The sequence below is a fragment of the Physella acuta genome, unplaced genomic scaffold, assembly GCF_028476545.2.
Source record: "Physella acuta isolate Inbredline_101_S28 unplaced genomic scaffold, ASM2847654v3 ptg001456l, whole genome shotgun sequence".
NCBI classification, from domain to species: Eukaryota; Metazoa; Mollusca; class Gastropoda; family Physidae; genus Physella; species Physella acuta.
Window position 1 is genome coordinate 329,297 of NW_026732971.1, and position 15,704 is coordinate 345,000.

Here is a 15,704-nt window from a genome sequence, read left to right on the forward strand (position 1 = left end):
TACACACACAGATACACACACACACACGAACACACACACAAACATGCAGACGAAACAAACACACACATATACACAACACACGCACATACATATCACAACTGTCAGTACGTCGGTAGGTACAAGTGTCCTCTGAATCACATCACGACACATCAATACAACCATTGTCTTATAAAACACTCATCACAGCTGTTAGTAGATTGGTGAGTACAACAGCACTCTCATGAACATTTCACCACTAACAGCACGTGCTGTGAGTTTAAAAAGAAGACCATTGTTTACTTTTATTATATACTTATATTATATATTTATATTATGTTTGTTTTTAAGAAGTGGACTTCCATTAAACGTGAACATAGAACATTGACACCATTATTGTTTCAGAAAACACAGTAAATGATTATCCATTATTTGATGCTAGAACTATCGAGACATAGTTATCATTATGTTCAGTGTTTCTTCCAGACTTTTTCCTTCGGGGGGGGGGGGGCGGACACTGTTATAAAAGTATATATTTTCTATATAAATTATATAAATTTCATTTCGTCCGGGAAGGGGGGGGGGGGATAGAATTTTTTTCTGATTATGTTGCAGCACAGACTCGAACAATTTTGTCGGGAGATTGAACGGGGAGCTTAATGTGTAATTTGATTAAGATATTTATAGGCAATTAGATGTTAATGGTTAATACATTGAAACATTAAAAAAAGTAATCAAGAGTGTATCATATGTGGTGTAGTGGTATTGGCTAGTGCTAAGTGGCATGACGACAACTCCAATTTTCAAAGGATGTGAAGACTTTAATGTTTCAATTTACAGAGGCAAATCTCGCATATTAAAGATTTCAAAACATAAGTGCCTTTTGGCAAAGGATGACTCATATATCATTTTTGAGCATTTGCGAACATTCAGACAATAATTTAATATTTGGGTTCCTGTGGATATATATATATATATATATATATATATATATATATATATATATATATATATATATATATATATATATATATATATATATATATAATACATACTAGGAGTCGTCCGTAAATATCTACACATGTTTTTGTGATTTACTTTCACCCTCTTATATTATTACACGGGTCTATACAATAATTAAAATGAAGTTACTTTTTAGCTTAAATCCGCCATCGAAACTCAGTTTTCGTTTTTAAAAACAACACATTTCAGCTAAATTATAAACTGAATGTGCACACCATTTTGTATACAATATAACACAACTGTACAACGTCTGATAAAAAATCTTTTAAAAATTTAAAATGTGTGACACACTTCGTCACAATAATAATAATAATCGTAGTAATAATAATAAGTCTGAACCCCCCCCCCCCCCTTCCTCTCTCAAAAGTGTGGCCACAGTTATAGACGACCCAATATGAAAACTACGAAAGCAACACAAACTAGCCACAAAGATATTCAAACGAAATCACATGAGCACAGGAGTAAAGCTTCTTGTAGGTGTCTCCCCGATGGTCATTGCCTCCGCACCCAACATCAGCCACGCCCTCCCTCTCGATAAAATAGAAAATACACTACTTAAAAAATTTAACTTTTATCATTGACCGCACCCACATCCCCTGTAAAGCTTTAAATGCCTCAATCCACCAAAGACAAATTGCCATTTTATGCGTTGTTAAGGAACTGGCTAATTTACATGCTTTGACTTTAAAGCATCTGGAAAAAAAAAACATACGTGAAATAAAGTAATTTGAGCAATTTCTTAATTAAATAAATTTATTTTAGAAGTTCATGCTTTGGTGACAGTATCGGGAGCACCTGTAGAACGACATCTCTAAATCTGGTGTTGTTGAGGTAGTATAAAAATATGTTGAAGGCGGTATTGATGGACGAGCCAAATGCTGATAAAATGTACACAAAGTTGTACGTGTTGCTGTACCGCTTGCCAGCATTGAATTCTGGAAACAGCATTCGGCATAATGCCCGGGCAGCGATGGGCAGAAAGCACACGGCGTATAGCAGCGTGACGGATAAGACGGCTTTGATCACGCGGATGTCTTTAGCGCTGAGTTTGGGGATGGAGTCAGCGCCGGACGAGTCTTGCGTTAGCGACGTGATGTTCCGGTTCGTGATTCTCTGACGACGCCTTGTGGCCGAAGCCAGAGCGAGGCTGAGAACGACGAGGCAGACGGCGATAATCACGTGACACAGGTAGTAGATGACGTTGCGGTTGACGAGATCGTGAAAGGCCAGGATCTCGCCGGCGCCGGCGTTGTCGACGGCGGCGAGTCTGGTGGTGTTGGTGGCCGGATCCGGCATCCAGGCGAGGGACTGGGCGTACAGGAGCGGCAGGTGGATCAGGAGGCTGACCCCGGTCAGGACCTTCAAGGCCAGGCGGGTTCTTTCCAAGGTGAAGGTCGTCTTGAACCGCAGCGGCATCGTGACCAAACAGCAGCGGGTCACGTTGATGTAGGTCATGACAAGCAAGGTCGTGTCCTTGAAGATGACGCTGTAGGCCGCCGTGTAGAGAGCGATGTTGTGAAAATCTTTCGACCAGACGCGTTGTAAATTAGCCACATACACCATTTGCGGGATGTTGCCGCTGATGTTGGTGAGAGTGTAGATAAAATCGGAGAGGGATAAAACAAAGAACGACAGAGTGACCACGTCTTTGAGCCCTAGTTTACGAAAGACGAACATGTTGATCCCATTGGTGATCGCACCAAGGAAGTGAACGACAAATCCTAAGGGGGCCACAATAATAAATGTAGTTCTTAAAGTCTCAAAATCCAGCAAATCTCCTGGGTTAGATACACTGCTTGCTACCCTATTGGTGCTGTAGTTGTTCATTGTATATTTTGTCAAATAAACACAGAATCTGTTATATTTTATTCTAGAATAAATATCGGCATTTAAAAATTAATTTAGACTTTCGGTTAAAAATAATAATACACCCAGACAATATAATACTAGAGGGGTTTTGTCTTAGTTGGGATAGCGACAGTAAATTATCAGTATCGTGTTACAGGCAAGCAGTGTTTTACTCCGACAAACCAGACAGAAAATTACTAAGTCAGTTATTGATTATTAAAAATTACAACTTTTTTCATAAGTGTTTTTTTTTTCTGAGTTGTTGGGTTTCGCAATAATGATTACATTCAAACAATTAAATATGAAATGTATGGTTGGCGAAGATAATATTGATCGGACAAAGTTCTAGAATCTTATTATTTAAAAAAAAAAACATTTAATTTCTGTTTAAGCGGTATAGTTTCTACGAAGTTTATTAATTTTAATTTTTAACTTTAAAAATGCACAAAAACAAAGCGGAAGCACCGTTGTCTATATTCATTTTCTTATATAATGAAATTTTATAATTGAAAAAAAAAAATAACTATTGTATATTGTATTCATAAGTTAATTAAATAGAGGAAGCGAAGGTATTTTAACTACTTGGCAATGATACACATTTTTGTAAACATTGTACGCAGAGGTTCTAAAATTAGCCAAAACTTTTCCCATAAGTAGGAAACAGTTTAGCGGTAGTAATACCGACGTGATTATCCTCTACAGTTCTATGTTAGGTAACCTTTCCTGAATTATTAATCCCAGGGTTTATGGGAAGAAGTAGTTAATGAAGGTATGTATCTTGTCGTTGCAGGTCTTTGAGACTCTCCAGGCTTCTTATGTAATGGGACGATAAGTCTTGTTTATATCGCAAAATACTGAAATGAAAATAATGAAATTAGTTTAAAGCCAATATTTTAGTTAAGTTGATTTATTTTGGAGCAACTGCAATGTTTTTCATGTGAGTAGCTACTAAGTCGATGTCTGTGGTCTTGTAACCAGAACCGTTTATCTGTGTGTCCATGTGTTGCTTTCCTTCCCATTCGGGTTAGAGTACAATATTATAATGACTAACCAACGCAATAACCGTAGTCCAGACTGTTCAGATTATAGTCCGTTCATTAGGTTAGTTGATACATACAGCGTTTTTCGCATAATTAGGCTTTGCACATGTACATACTGTAGAAGCAGCACCCGTATAGTATAGCATTATTCTAAATACAACAAAACACATTTTTTTAAAAATTGCATCTGTAGTTTATTGTTTAGACTTAAGACATAAACATTTTTTTTTTCTGAAATCTTAAATGAATCTAGTTAGAAATCGAATCTAAACGTTCACGTGTCCCCACAACTAGACCACCTAGACCTGTATCTAGATAATAGACCTGCACTTGGACGCTGAAACAACTTAAATAATGTAACTAAAAGTGATAATCTCCTGGCAACAACAGTCTCCAAGATCAGCACAAACTAGATATGAATTTCTATTATTAGACGGATCTTGGTATTAATGTACGAGGACAGTGTCATGGCTAGATAGATAGAATTAGACTAGACTAGTAGAGGTTACTGAGGACAGTATAAACTTGACGATAGACGATTTGGTGCGAGAGTATTGTGCGCGTGTTAATAACATATTTGTGGCGTGAGTGTGACGTGAGCATGCCGCGACAATGTTACCGATGACGTAGGACGCAGCAGTGAAGTTAGTTGGCGGTTAGCTGTTGTAGAAAAAGGACGTGTTTTGATTTTGTGTAATAGATCTATAAGTGTATGATATTAAAATTAATGTTTTTTCATGAACGAAGTTGTTAATATCGTTAATTAGTGTCTGCGGAAAAATAAGAGTGTTCCCGTCCTCCTCACATGTGTATAGTTGCAGTATGAATAATAGAAGTCATAATATATAGGTAACATATATTACATACTTAACACCCCCCCCCCCATCATAGACAGAGTAAAAAAAGTTTCCCTTTAAAACCTGACGGTCTATGGGGCAAGTAAAGTAGAGTCAGGGGCGTAGCGAGGGGGGGGCGGGGGGTGCGGACCGCACCGGGTGACACCATTTAGGGGGGTGACACCAAGGCAAAAAATAGCAAAATATATAGAGAAAAACTCGAGGGGGGGGGTGCAAGTTTGTCCCTTGGAAGGGTCTCTATGCCTCTGGGGGGGTGACACCATTTAGTGCCGCACCGGGTGACACCCGACCTCGCTACGCCACTGAGTAGAGTTCACTTGTTTCTGTGACCTCGGCATATGAAGACATAGTGTGGTCAGCACTATGCCCAGCCGCCTTTACTTTCCCTAAGTGGAACCCTCAAGTGAAATGAAAGACAGGGTACCAAAGACGGACTTGAAGGCTGGATTTTCTCAAAGAAATAAAGAGAGCTGGGATGTCCTGGGATACGACAGATACACAACCAGGTCCGAACACAGTGGAAGGTAATGGTTAAAGCCTGGTCTCCATAATACCGTAAATACACATTTTAGCTGCAGTGATGTTAATGTGATTAGCAATAAAACATGTTAGTTAGTGTTAGTTTCCTCGCTAATTAAAGACAATTATAGGTACAATGCAAAACTGATCGTGGTAGTCAAGTAAGTCAAGATTTGTAACACATAATAAATTCCCGTTCATCTATAGACTTGTATGTAGTGATATGATTTGTAGTGATAATAGTATTACCACATTACATGTGGTTATTAACAAAGTATGGTTAAGAGAATAGAATAGGAATCAGCTAGTAAACTAGTTGTAAAGCGGGGGTGGGCGAATAGAATGCTGTCGTGTTAAAAGGAATCGTGCCTTGTAGTGCTTTGTAGAAGAGCCTGGTACGTCGGACTCCCAAGTCCCCTACATGAGCGAGCCAGGAGATTTGTCCGCATTAGACGGGCGAATCTCCGTCGCTTGCTCTAAATAGCGTGGGGGAGGAGAGGTGCAAGACTGCCGGGAACCAAGAAGGGTTTTGCTCTCGACCCTAACCAGATGTCTTGACTTTAAGCTGCGGCCTTCACGTGGCTTCGGATGTGTGCCACTAGTCGGACCAAGCTCATGACCCCCCTAGTGGGTGCGGGATGGCTAGTGGTAGCCAACAGCAGCTAGAGGTTTTTGATCTGGCCGAGTGGAACTGCTGTATGCGTTCGGCTCTTCCGAAGAGCCTGGTACGTCGGACTCCCAAGTCCCCCACATAATAGCGTGGGGGAGGAGAGGTGCAAGACTGCAAGGAACCAAAAGAGTCCGCCGCCAGATCTTTCTTTTGACTTTAAGCGGCGGCCTTAACGGGGCTTCGGAATAATTCCACTGGTCCGACCAAACTCATGTCCCCCTAGTGGGTGCGGAATGGCCGGTAGCAGATAACAGCAGCTAGAGGGTTTTGATCTGGCGGAATGCCCCCCCACGATCAAGCTGGGTACCAGGCGGTGGGACGACGTCCCGCGTCTGGTGGGTGGGGAAGGAAAGCCCGGTGAGAGCCCACGGAAGTAGCGACCGAGGTGTGGGGAACTCTTGTGGTCGGAGTTTGCTACACTGAGGCCTGCCTGGCTGATGGAAGTCAACCTTCTGAGCCGGTTTCCGTATAAGAAGAAGAAGAAGAAGTGCTTTCTATCTTCCGCGCAGCCTGGTGCCCTCGGACTCCCGCAGCCATGTGGGCTGGAGTGGATGAACAGGGACTGGGAACGAAAGGGGTTTTTATGGCCCTACGGCAGATGTTTCGACCTGAAGCTACGACCTCCTCGTGGTCGCGGAAGGGGACCCGGGTTTTTACCCGGGGAGCTAGCGGTAGCTAGCGGTCTTTAATCTGTACGCCCGAGACCTACGGAAGGAGCCGCTGTAGGACTTTCGTAGGACGGGCTCCGAAGAGCCTGGTACGTCGGACTCCCAAGTCCCCTACATGGGCGAGCCAGGAGATTTGTCCGCATTAGACGGGCGAATCTCCGTTGCTTGCTCTAAATAGCGTGGGGGAGGAGAGGTGCAAGACTGCCGGGAACCAAGAAGGGTTTTGCTCTCGACCCTAACCAGATGTCTTGACTTTAAGCTGCGGCCTTTACGTGGTTTCGGATGTGTGCCACTAGTCGGACCAAGCTCATGACCCCCCTAATGGGTGCGGGATGGCTAGTGGTAGCAAACAGCAGCTAGAGGTTTTTGATCTGGCCGAGTAGAACTGCTGTATGCGTTCGGCTCTTCCGAAGAGCCTGGTACGTCGGACTCCCAAGTCCCCCACATAATAGCGTGGGGGAGGAGAGGTGCAAGACTGCCGGGAACCAAAAGTCCGCAACCAGATCTTTTGACTTTAAGCGGCGGCCTTAACGGGGCTTCGGAATAATGCCACTGGTCCGACCAAACTCATGTCCCCCCTAGTGGGTGCGGAATGGCCAGTGGCAGATAACAGCAGCTAGAGGGTTTTGATCTGGCGGAATGCCCCCCACGATCAAGCTGGGTACCAGGCGGTGGGACGACGTCCCGCGTTTGGTGGGTGAGGAAGGAAAGCCCGGTGAGAGCCCACGGAAGTAGCGACCGATGTGTGGGGAACTCTTGTGGTCGGAGTTTGCTGCACTGAGGCCTGCCTGGCTGATGGAAGTCAACCTTCTGAGCCGGTTTCCGTATAAGAAGAAGAAGTGCTTTGTATCACACGGAAGAAGGAATAGAATCAAACGGATCAATAAGGAAACAATAAGGAAGGTTTCAGAAGAGACCAGCTCACATAGGGTACTCTTTGAAGTATCCTTACTTTTTGAAGTAAAACATCGTTCAAGAACTTTTTTAGGTAAAACATCGTTCAAGAACTTTGTCAGGTAAAACATCGTTCAAGAAAATATCTTTCATCAATTCATCAACTAACTGACGTGCTAGTTAATATAAAACAATTATACATTTTACAACAGTGCAACAAAAATCCTAGTAATACTACAAGTAAATCAGAAAAGTAAGTGCATTTGTCTTATTATATCTTTATTTATTTTTACGAATATTGTTTCTTTAGAAAAATAGTCTAAAACAATGTGTTGTTTTAAAGCTTAAAGTCTACGAGTCTTATCATCCCAGTGATATTTTTGTGTACATGTGTTGAAACTTAGTTGCCACGAACGCTACAGCACATTTGCTTAAACGTGGTCTTATAATTAACGCTCATGGTGTAATAGATGAAAATATTGACCGAACTTTGAGCCATTTCAATGGTAAAAATCACAGACCAAATCCCTTTAAAGATGTTTGTGTTTTGGGCAGCTAGACTGTACTGCATGGGGTAGATCAACTCCACGATAAAACTAAAAAAACTGGGGATAAGCGAGGCTATAAATACACATGATATCATCACGATCATCTTCACCAACTTCCGGTCGCGGATTGATAACTTGTCATTGGTGTTGACGGAAGTAGATTTCATCCGCCATTTTGATTTCATAAGAAGCTGGTGGACGATGATGACGGTGAAAAAAATGTCAAGAAAGAAAGACCCGAATTGAGCTGACACGCTGAAGGTGAAGCCAATGAACTCCAGGTACTGGACGTTGTCGTTGAAAATCCGAGCCAGGAGTGTTTTGTTCCGTGTGCCGGAAAACACGTAGCCCAGCCTGCTGCCGACAAACAGAGGCGACATTCCAGGGACGATGAAGACGAAAATGACGACCAAAATGACAACAGTTCTGGCCGGGGTGATGAAGTGCTTGACCCTGAGCGGCCAGGTGACGCACAGACATCTCTCGAAGGTGATGAAGTTGGTGATCCACCAAGCGATACGGACGAATATCCCATGAGGCACGGCTGTCAACGATTATAAAAAAATAAAAATTATCAGGGTTGTAGCGGCGGTTGACATTAGTTCGAAAGATAATTTGTTATTGATTTTTATGCTGCAGTAAGTGTGTGTTTGTGTGGGGGGTGGGGTCGATAGTTAATTCTCTCTTGTAAATTAAACTTTAAAAAAATGGCTAACATTATTGGTTAATTGACAAAATGTTTTTTTGTTCGATTCATACGCGTAAGTAAATGGCTATTATTGTTACTTTGCGAAAAGTCTTAAAGGTTTGGGCACAAATAAGAAAGGAGAAAAAGACAAGTACGGTGTCTTTACATTTATACACGTCTATTTAGATGTGAACTGTATTAGTAAAATGTTCCTGGTTAGTTTATGATCCGATCAAGTTTAAAACGGTTATTCCAATGAAAGTCAGTAATGCTTAGCAAAACCAAACAGCATGCCATAGGCGTCGCGAGGCGGGGGAGGGGGTGCAGACCGCATCGGGTGACACCATTTAGGAGGGTGGCACCAAGACAAAAAATAATTGCAAGATATATAGAATAAATATGTTTTTTTTTGCCAGTTCAATGAATGGCTAATTTGAGTTAAAAAGTACATAATGACGATCGCGACATGCGGGGGGGGGGGGGGGGCACCATGACGTAAACATGCAAATTATAAAGAACACAATGCTATACCCACCTATAGATAAACATCACTAGTATTATATGTGAACACTTTAAAGCTTTTACCTGGGGGTGGGGGGGGGGAAGGAGAGACACTAACTGGAAAATTTACAGAGAAAAAAAAATGGGAAGGGGGGGGGGGGTGACAGCAATAGGTGACACCAATAGGTGCCGCACCGGGTGATACCCGACCTAGCGACGCCATTGCAGCATGCCAAGAGTTTTGAATTATACGTCAATATTTTCAGAACATCAGAACAGCTGTTCCCCCCCCCCCTCGAATGAAACATAATTTATATAGAAAATATATACTTTTACCAGCCCCCTCTACGGAAAATTTAGTCTGCCCCCCCCATCAATGAAAGAAACACTGCTTACCTGCAGTCATGTACCCAACGTCGATTAGCACCATCGGCATGAGTTCTGGGTCCAGCAGATCAAGGATTAGCGAGACCGTCTTCCATGCCATGGGCAGTAAGCTTAAGAGGTCAGACAAGGCCAAGGCCAGTAGGCTGATGTTGACAGTTTCATGGAAACCCCGAGAAATAAAGGTTTTATCACGATTTATAAGCCATTCAAAGTAACTTTTACGGTAATTTATAAAACATGAGAAATAAAGGTTTTTCCACGATTTATAAACCATTCAAAGTAACTTTTACGGTAGTTTATAAAACACAAGAAACAAAAATTTACTTCGATTTATAAACCATTAAAAGTAAATTTTACGGCAGTTTATAAACCATGAGGAACAGATATTTACTTCGATTAATAAATTATGAAAAGCACATTTTATTGTAGTTTATAAACCCTGAAAAACATATATTTACAAAGATTTATAAACCCTGAAAATCAAATTTTACGGCATTTTATAATACCTATAAAATGGATATTTACTACGATTTATATACCATGAAAAGCAAATTGTACAGTAATGTAGAAACCCTTAAAAACACATATTTACTACGATTGATAAACCATTAAAAGCAAATTTTACGGTAATTTATAAACCCTTAGATACAAATATTTACTACGATTTATAAATCAAATTTACTGCAGTTTGTAATACCTATAAAATAGATATTTACTACGATTTATATAACATGAAAAGCAAATTTTACAGTAATTTATAAAACCCAGAAAAATAAATATTTACCACACGTTACAAACCCAGAAAAGCGAATTTTACGGTCATTTTATTAATCCTGAGAAGCAAATGTTTACGGTAATTTATAAAAAATTAGGTAATTGGACATGGAGCCTACTTTGACCTTAATTGAAAAGTTTACCACACTGCCCGAGACCACTATACACGCGAACTAGTTGACTGCCCCTAATTAAGATATCCACAAAGCTTACTAGTTTCCAAAACACGACAACATTAATGATGTTGGCTAGTTGACTGCCCCATAATTAAGATATTCACATAGCTTACTAGTTTCCAAAACACGACAACATTAATGATGTTGGCTAGTTGACTGCCCCTTAATTAAGATATTCATAAAGCTTACTAGTTTCCAAAACACGACAACATTAATGATGTTGGCTAGTTGACTGCCCCATAATTAAGATATTCACATAGCTTACTAGTTTCCAAAACACGACAACATTGATGATGTTGGCTAGTTGACTGCCCCATAATTAAGATATTCACATAGCTTACTAGTTTCCAAAACACGACAACATTGATGATGTTGGCTAGTTGACTGCCCCATAATTAAGATATTCACATAGCTTACTAGTTTCCAAAACACGACAACATTGATGATGTTGGCTAGTTGACTGCCCCATAATTAAGATATTCACAAAGCTTACTAGTTTCCAAAACACGACAACATTAATGATGTTGGCTAGTTGACTGCCCCTTAATTAAGATATTCACAAAGCTTACTAGTTTCCAAAACACGACAACATTAATGATGTTGGCTAGTTGACTGCCCCTTAATTAAGATATTCACAAAGCTTACTAGTTTCCAAAACACGACAACATTAATAATGTTGGCTAGTTGACTGCCCCTTAATTAAGATATTCACAAAGCTTACTAGTTTCCAAAACACGACAACATTGATGATGTTGGCAATAGATCCGATAACGCTGATAATGCCGGCGAGGGTTAGGAAGAACACAATGTCCATCACACGACGGAATTCGCCCCAGTCTTCCTCTGCTTCCCCTGCCATGGGAGCGTCTTTGGCAACGGTTGAGGGTGGGAACGTTTCCATGGTAACAGAGATAGAATCTGACGCGGATAATGATAGATATATAGCGTTTTCGTATTTAAGAAAATATACGTATCCGCATAGGTAAATAAATAGCAATTTTAGTTTTTATAGTTACGAGGCATACTACCTAGCTTCGCTTAGGTTTTTCAAAAAAATATTTGAGAATTTGAATGATTAATTAATTAGTGATTGGTTGTTATTTAAGATGCTTATGTTTAAAGAGTAATTTTATTTTTAGAGAAATTAATGGAATGTTCGCAATTTATTACTTGAGAGGTAGTTAGCTACAGAGGCTTTTTTGATATTTTGAAAAAAGACACTAGAAATTAATGAGAAGCAAGCCCGCCAGAGAATATTTTTTAGCTAGTAATTTTTAGCGCAATTTCCATTCTGGAGAATTGCGTTTATTAACTCGTCTTTTCTGGGAATGGATGAATGGATGGATGGATGTGTGTCCGCAGCTTTAAGTCGTATCTCCTCCTCAACGAAGCAATATCGAGGACTAGTTCCAAAGCAAATATGTTAAGCAAGTTACCAGGATGAACATAGGCCCAAATAATTCCGGGTTTCTTTCATGAATTTCCCGGAAAAGCCAAAAAATCTCGAAAAAAATGCAGTTTTTGGCCCATATCTCGGCAACCAGACCACTTAGGGACTTGAAACATGTACCAATCGATTCCTGCCATAATTTAGAACAATATTGCCGAAGAAAGTTTTCAAAAATATCCTTTCGTTCGGTCACAAATTTTTTTTTGAATTAATTAAAATTTGGACCGAATTAGTAGGCATTTTATCCAACCACATCACACGCGTCATCGCGTTCAATAGCTGCGCCATCACGTTCAATGGCTGCGACATCACGTTCGGTAGCTAGGCGCGCAATGGTTTTTAGTCATGTTACTCTATTGTAAATAAAACATGTAAAATACTGTAATTTTTTTTAATAAAAAACGTTTTAATAACTAACCAATGGTTTTAATAACCCTGCTCTTGATCTACGCTACGACAGAGCTATTTTTAGATAACATAAGGAAATTGCGCTTAAATTGTCACTAGACTTTTTTAATTACTTGTTTTAATATTATGGAAAAATTTAATAAAAAGGAAATATTATTCTTTAAAAAAAAACTAATTGTTCTTCACACATAGTTTACAAATGAATGATATTTCGTCGTAATACCGTGTCGTTATAAAAGTAAGTCTCGATTTTTATGTGTAGAATTCCCGGTGCATAAAGCCTTAATCTGTGATGTCCTTCTATACAACGATACCGAAACAAATGGAAAAAAATAAGCAACAAATTTGTCCTTTTCGGGACATCCCAACAGTATTCATACTAGACTATCAAACTTACACAAGTAAATTCTCGTGTCTAGTAGTGTGGTTTTTGAACGTACAACCGTCTTACTTGAGTCACAGAATATTTTCCCCCAGTTTGAGATATCATTTTAAAAGAAAAAAATATAGCAAAGTCAAGAAACAAATCTTTGTTAATTAAAAGTGTATCAATATAAAACACGCTTAGAGTTCAATATCCCGGGGTGGTTTTTTTTTTTGTGATTGCCTTTAGCCCGCCATTACTAATTGACCCGTAGAGTAATTATATCTGATTGAGAAATGTTGTATTGCCTGAGGCCCTGTACTGTAGTGTTACTGTAGATGTTTTAACCAGAATTAGCGTCGTTAGGCCAAATGAAAATAAATCTTTAACCGGATAGAAAATTGTTCTGGCATTAAATAATTATGTCGTATCGATTAGGTAAAATCAGATCAGACTGACTTATCAAATAGATTTTAATATCACTGAAAATTGAAACGAAATCACTATAAAGTGGAAAACATTGAATTATAAACAATCAGCCCGATTTATTCCACCAATCAGTAGCTGAAACAGTTGAAGAAATCAATCCAACATCAACTTAGTTTTAGAAAGCCGAGTATTTTGAATTTTGTTTCATTTTTTTAAAATAGCCTAATAGGTATTAAAGGTTTTTGTTTTTCACCCGAAGCAATTTCACTTGAGAAATTTTGAACCAATTTCTTATTTTTAACGAGTCTTTTTTGAAACAACCGTTAGAGTTTAGAGAGATTTATTGCACATACTTACACTACTCTTCTTTGTAGGATTTAATATTTACAAAATGTATTGTTAGATTTACTGACAGACTTAGTAAGTCACGCAAAAAACTCAATGAGAAGATGATATAAATACTGACTGATAATATGACTGCTGATAAAATGTTGAAGTAATATAGTGTCCAAGTTATTGTCTGAGTGGTTGACTGAACTACTGATTAACTGACCGACAATACAACCGACCAAATAGCGACAGATTTTGCATGGTATCTAATTCAATGATTCATTTAGTGACGAAAAGATTGTCATAATAATTGACTGACTATGGTTAGTGGTACAGCTATTTAGCTGAACGTGTTTACTAAAAGCCAGAAAACGAGTCTAAATAATGAAGGGAGGTAAATATTTTCCAGAGCAATGTTTTACTTTTTACAGATAGCTTCTCTTGATTTAGTTAAGATTTTCGTAAGCATCAACGTTTTAATCCCTTTGATTATTTGCAATTGCTATTTTAATTTTAATTTAAACACTTCTCGTTGGAATAGATAGTGTTTGTTTAGCCTAGACCTCATGCAATAGTCTGCAGTAATTATTATCCTAAGAAATTAAAATCGAAAAGATTGATAGGGTTCTGATGTAAATCAAATTTCTGTGTTAAAATAAAACAAAAATTAAAAAACTTAAGAAGAAAATGACAAGACACGTTTGGGTGTTTTAAAAACGAAATCACTTTCACGTGTAGCTGAGTTAAGACCAAAATATATCTGGTGCTCTTAGTAGCGGCGCTGGGCAGCTGAACATGTAAAATCTTGGCCTGAAGATTTTACTAGACATCAACTATCAAAACTAAAACGTGAAGCACAATCAATCGCTACAGATTACCCGAATTCAGATGAAAACTACGGCGCTGGCTGCTCTCGTGTATACATTTAAAAAAAAAGTCTATGAGGTTTGCGCTGGTTTTATATTTGGGCATGGTAGCACACAGTGCATCACGCAATACTTTGTCGAATGCTTTCTTAAAAACGTGGTAAAATGTTATTTTTCGCTAAGTAACCTAAGATTACAGATTTGCTTATTTGTGCTGCGATGCTGTCTAAAGCCTGCTTGTTCTTCAGCTATGATCTTTTCGCTTGTAACTTTGGTGTGTTGAGTATTATCTTTAGTTGGCTCTGGCTTGGGTGACTTATAATACTGATAGTACGGTAGTTTTGGCAGAGTTGTAAGTTGTTTTTCTTGGGACGGCGATAATAAGAGACATGGTCAACAGATTTTGCTATTCTCTTCGTCTGCCAGATTTTGTTGCAGATATTTAGCAGCGCATCTGACATGGTTTTTCTCCTCCTGGCTGCTATTATTAATTCGTCTCGTACACTGTCCACTCCTGCTGATTCCCCCCTCTTTTTAGTGATTTTATTGCTTCCTCTCCAGTGCGGAGAATATGATCTTTGTGATTATTTTTGGATTTATGGAAATTAAGTATTCTTAGTGTCCCCTGCATGTACATGGTTGTATAGCTACGAACAAAGAGACGAACACTTAAAAATGTAGGGAGATTATCATGCCAGTATCAGATAACGAAACTAGCAAAAAAAAAAAGGCTCATTGGCGTCATTTTCTAAACCTTATACGGCGAGAGAAGCATTAACTCATAATCCCATTGTTCGTACAGGTAAAGTAGTTGGAATGTATTCGTCTGTAAGCAAAGGCGCAAACTTGAATATTCGCATGGAAGGTTACGATGATTAATTATCTTAAAACATTTTGGATATAAAAATATTTATTCCAAACACAATTACCACTTAAACGAACGTGGTATTATAATGGTATACGGATTTAAAAAAAATACCTGCATTTTACTAAGTTTAGTATTCTACTTCTTAAAACAAAAAGCTTTTTGAAATTGCAATAAACCAAAAAGTGTTTTAGTATTTCACAGCAAGTTCACATAGTTAGATTAGGTATATTAACAAAGGAAAAAATGCGAACACATAAGGAATGTGTAATTATCATTGCGAGGCTTCACATTTAGTTTGTAATCGGTATTGCTTGTTATTAGTTTGCAATATTTGCTTTTACATATTCATACATTTTAACTGTTATAATACAGTTATCAATTGTTCCGAGTTCCGACTCTGAAAGGAATGGCCAAAACTGC

At 39.0% G+C, this 15,704-nt stretch overlaps 2 protein-coding genes across 2 annotated transcripts; both read right to left on the reverse strand.

The window, feature by feature from the left end:
* Positions 1–1,752: 1,752 nt before the first annotated feature.
* On the reverse strand, positions 1,753–2,826 carry LOC131928033 (uncharacterized). Its single transcript, XM_059283930.1, has one exon. It carries the CDS (start codon positions 2,824–2,826, stop codon positions 1,753–1,755), a length of 1,074 nt encoding a protein of 357 aa, XP_059139913.1.
* Positions 2,827–7,585: 4,759 nt separating this feature from the next.
* Positions 7,586–11,470, reverse strand: LOC131928034 (uncharacterized). Its single transcript, XM_059283931.1, has 4 exons — positions 11,373–11,470; positions 9,629–9,834; positions 7,985–8,587; positions 7,586–7,671 (listed from the first exon to the last, which is right to left on the reverse strand). Exons 1-4 carry the CDS (start codon positions 11,468–11,470, stop codon positions 7,586–7,588), a joined length of 993 nt encoding a protein of 330 aa, XP_059139914.1.
* Positions 11,471–15,704: the final 4,234 nt, after the last annotated feature.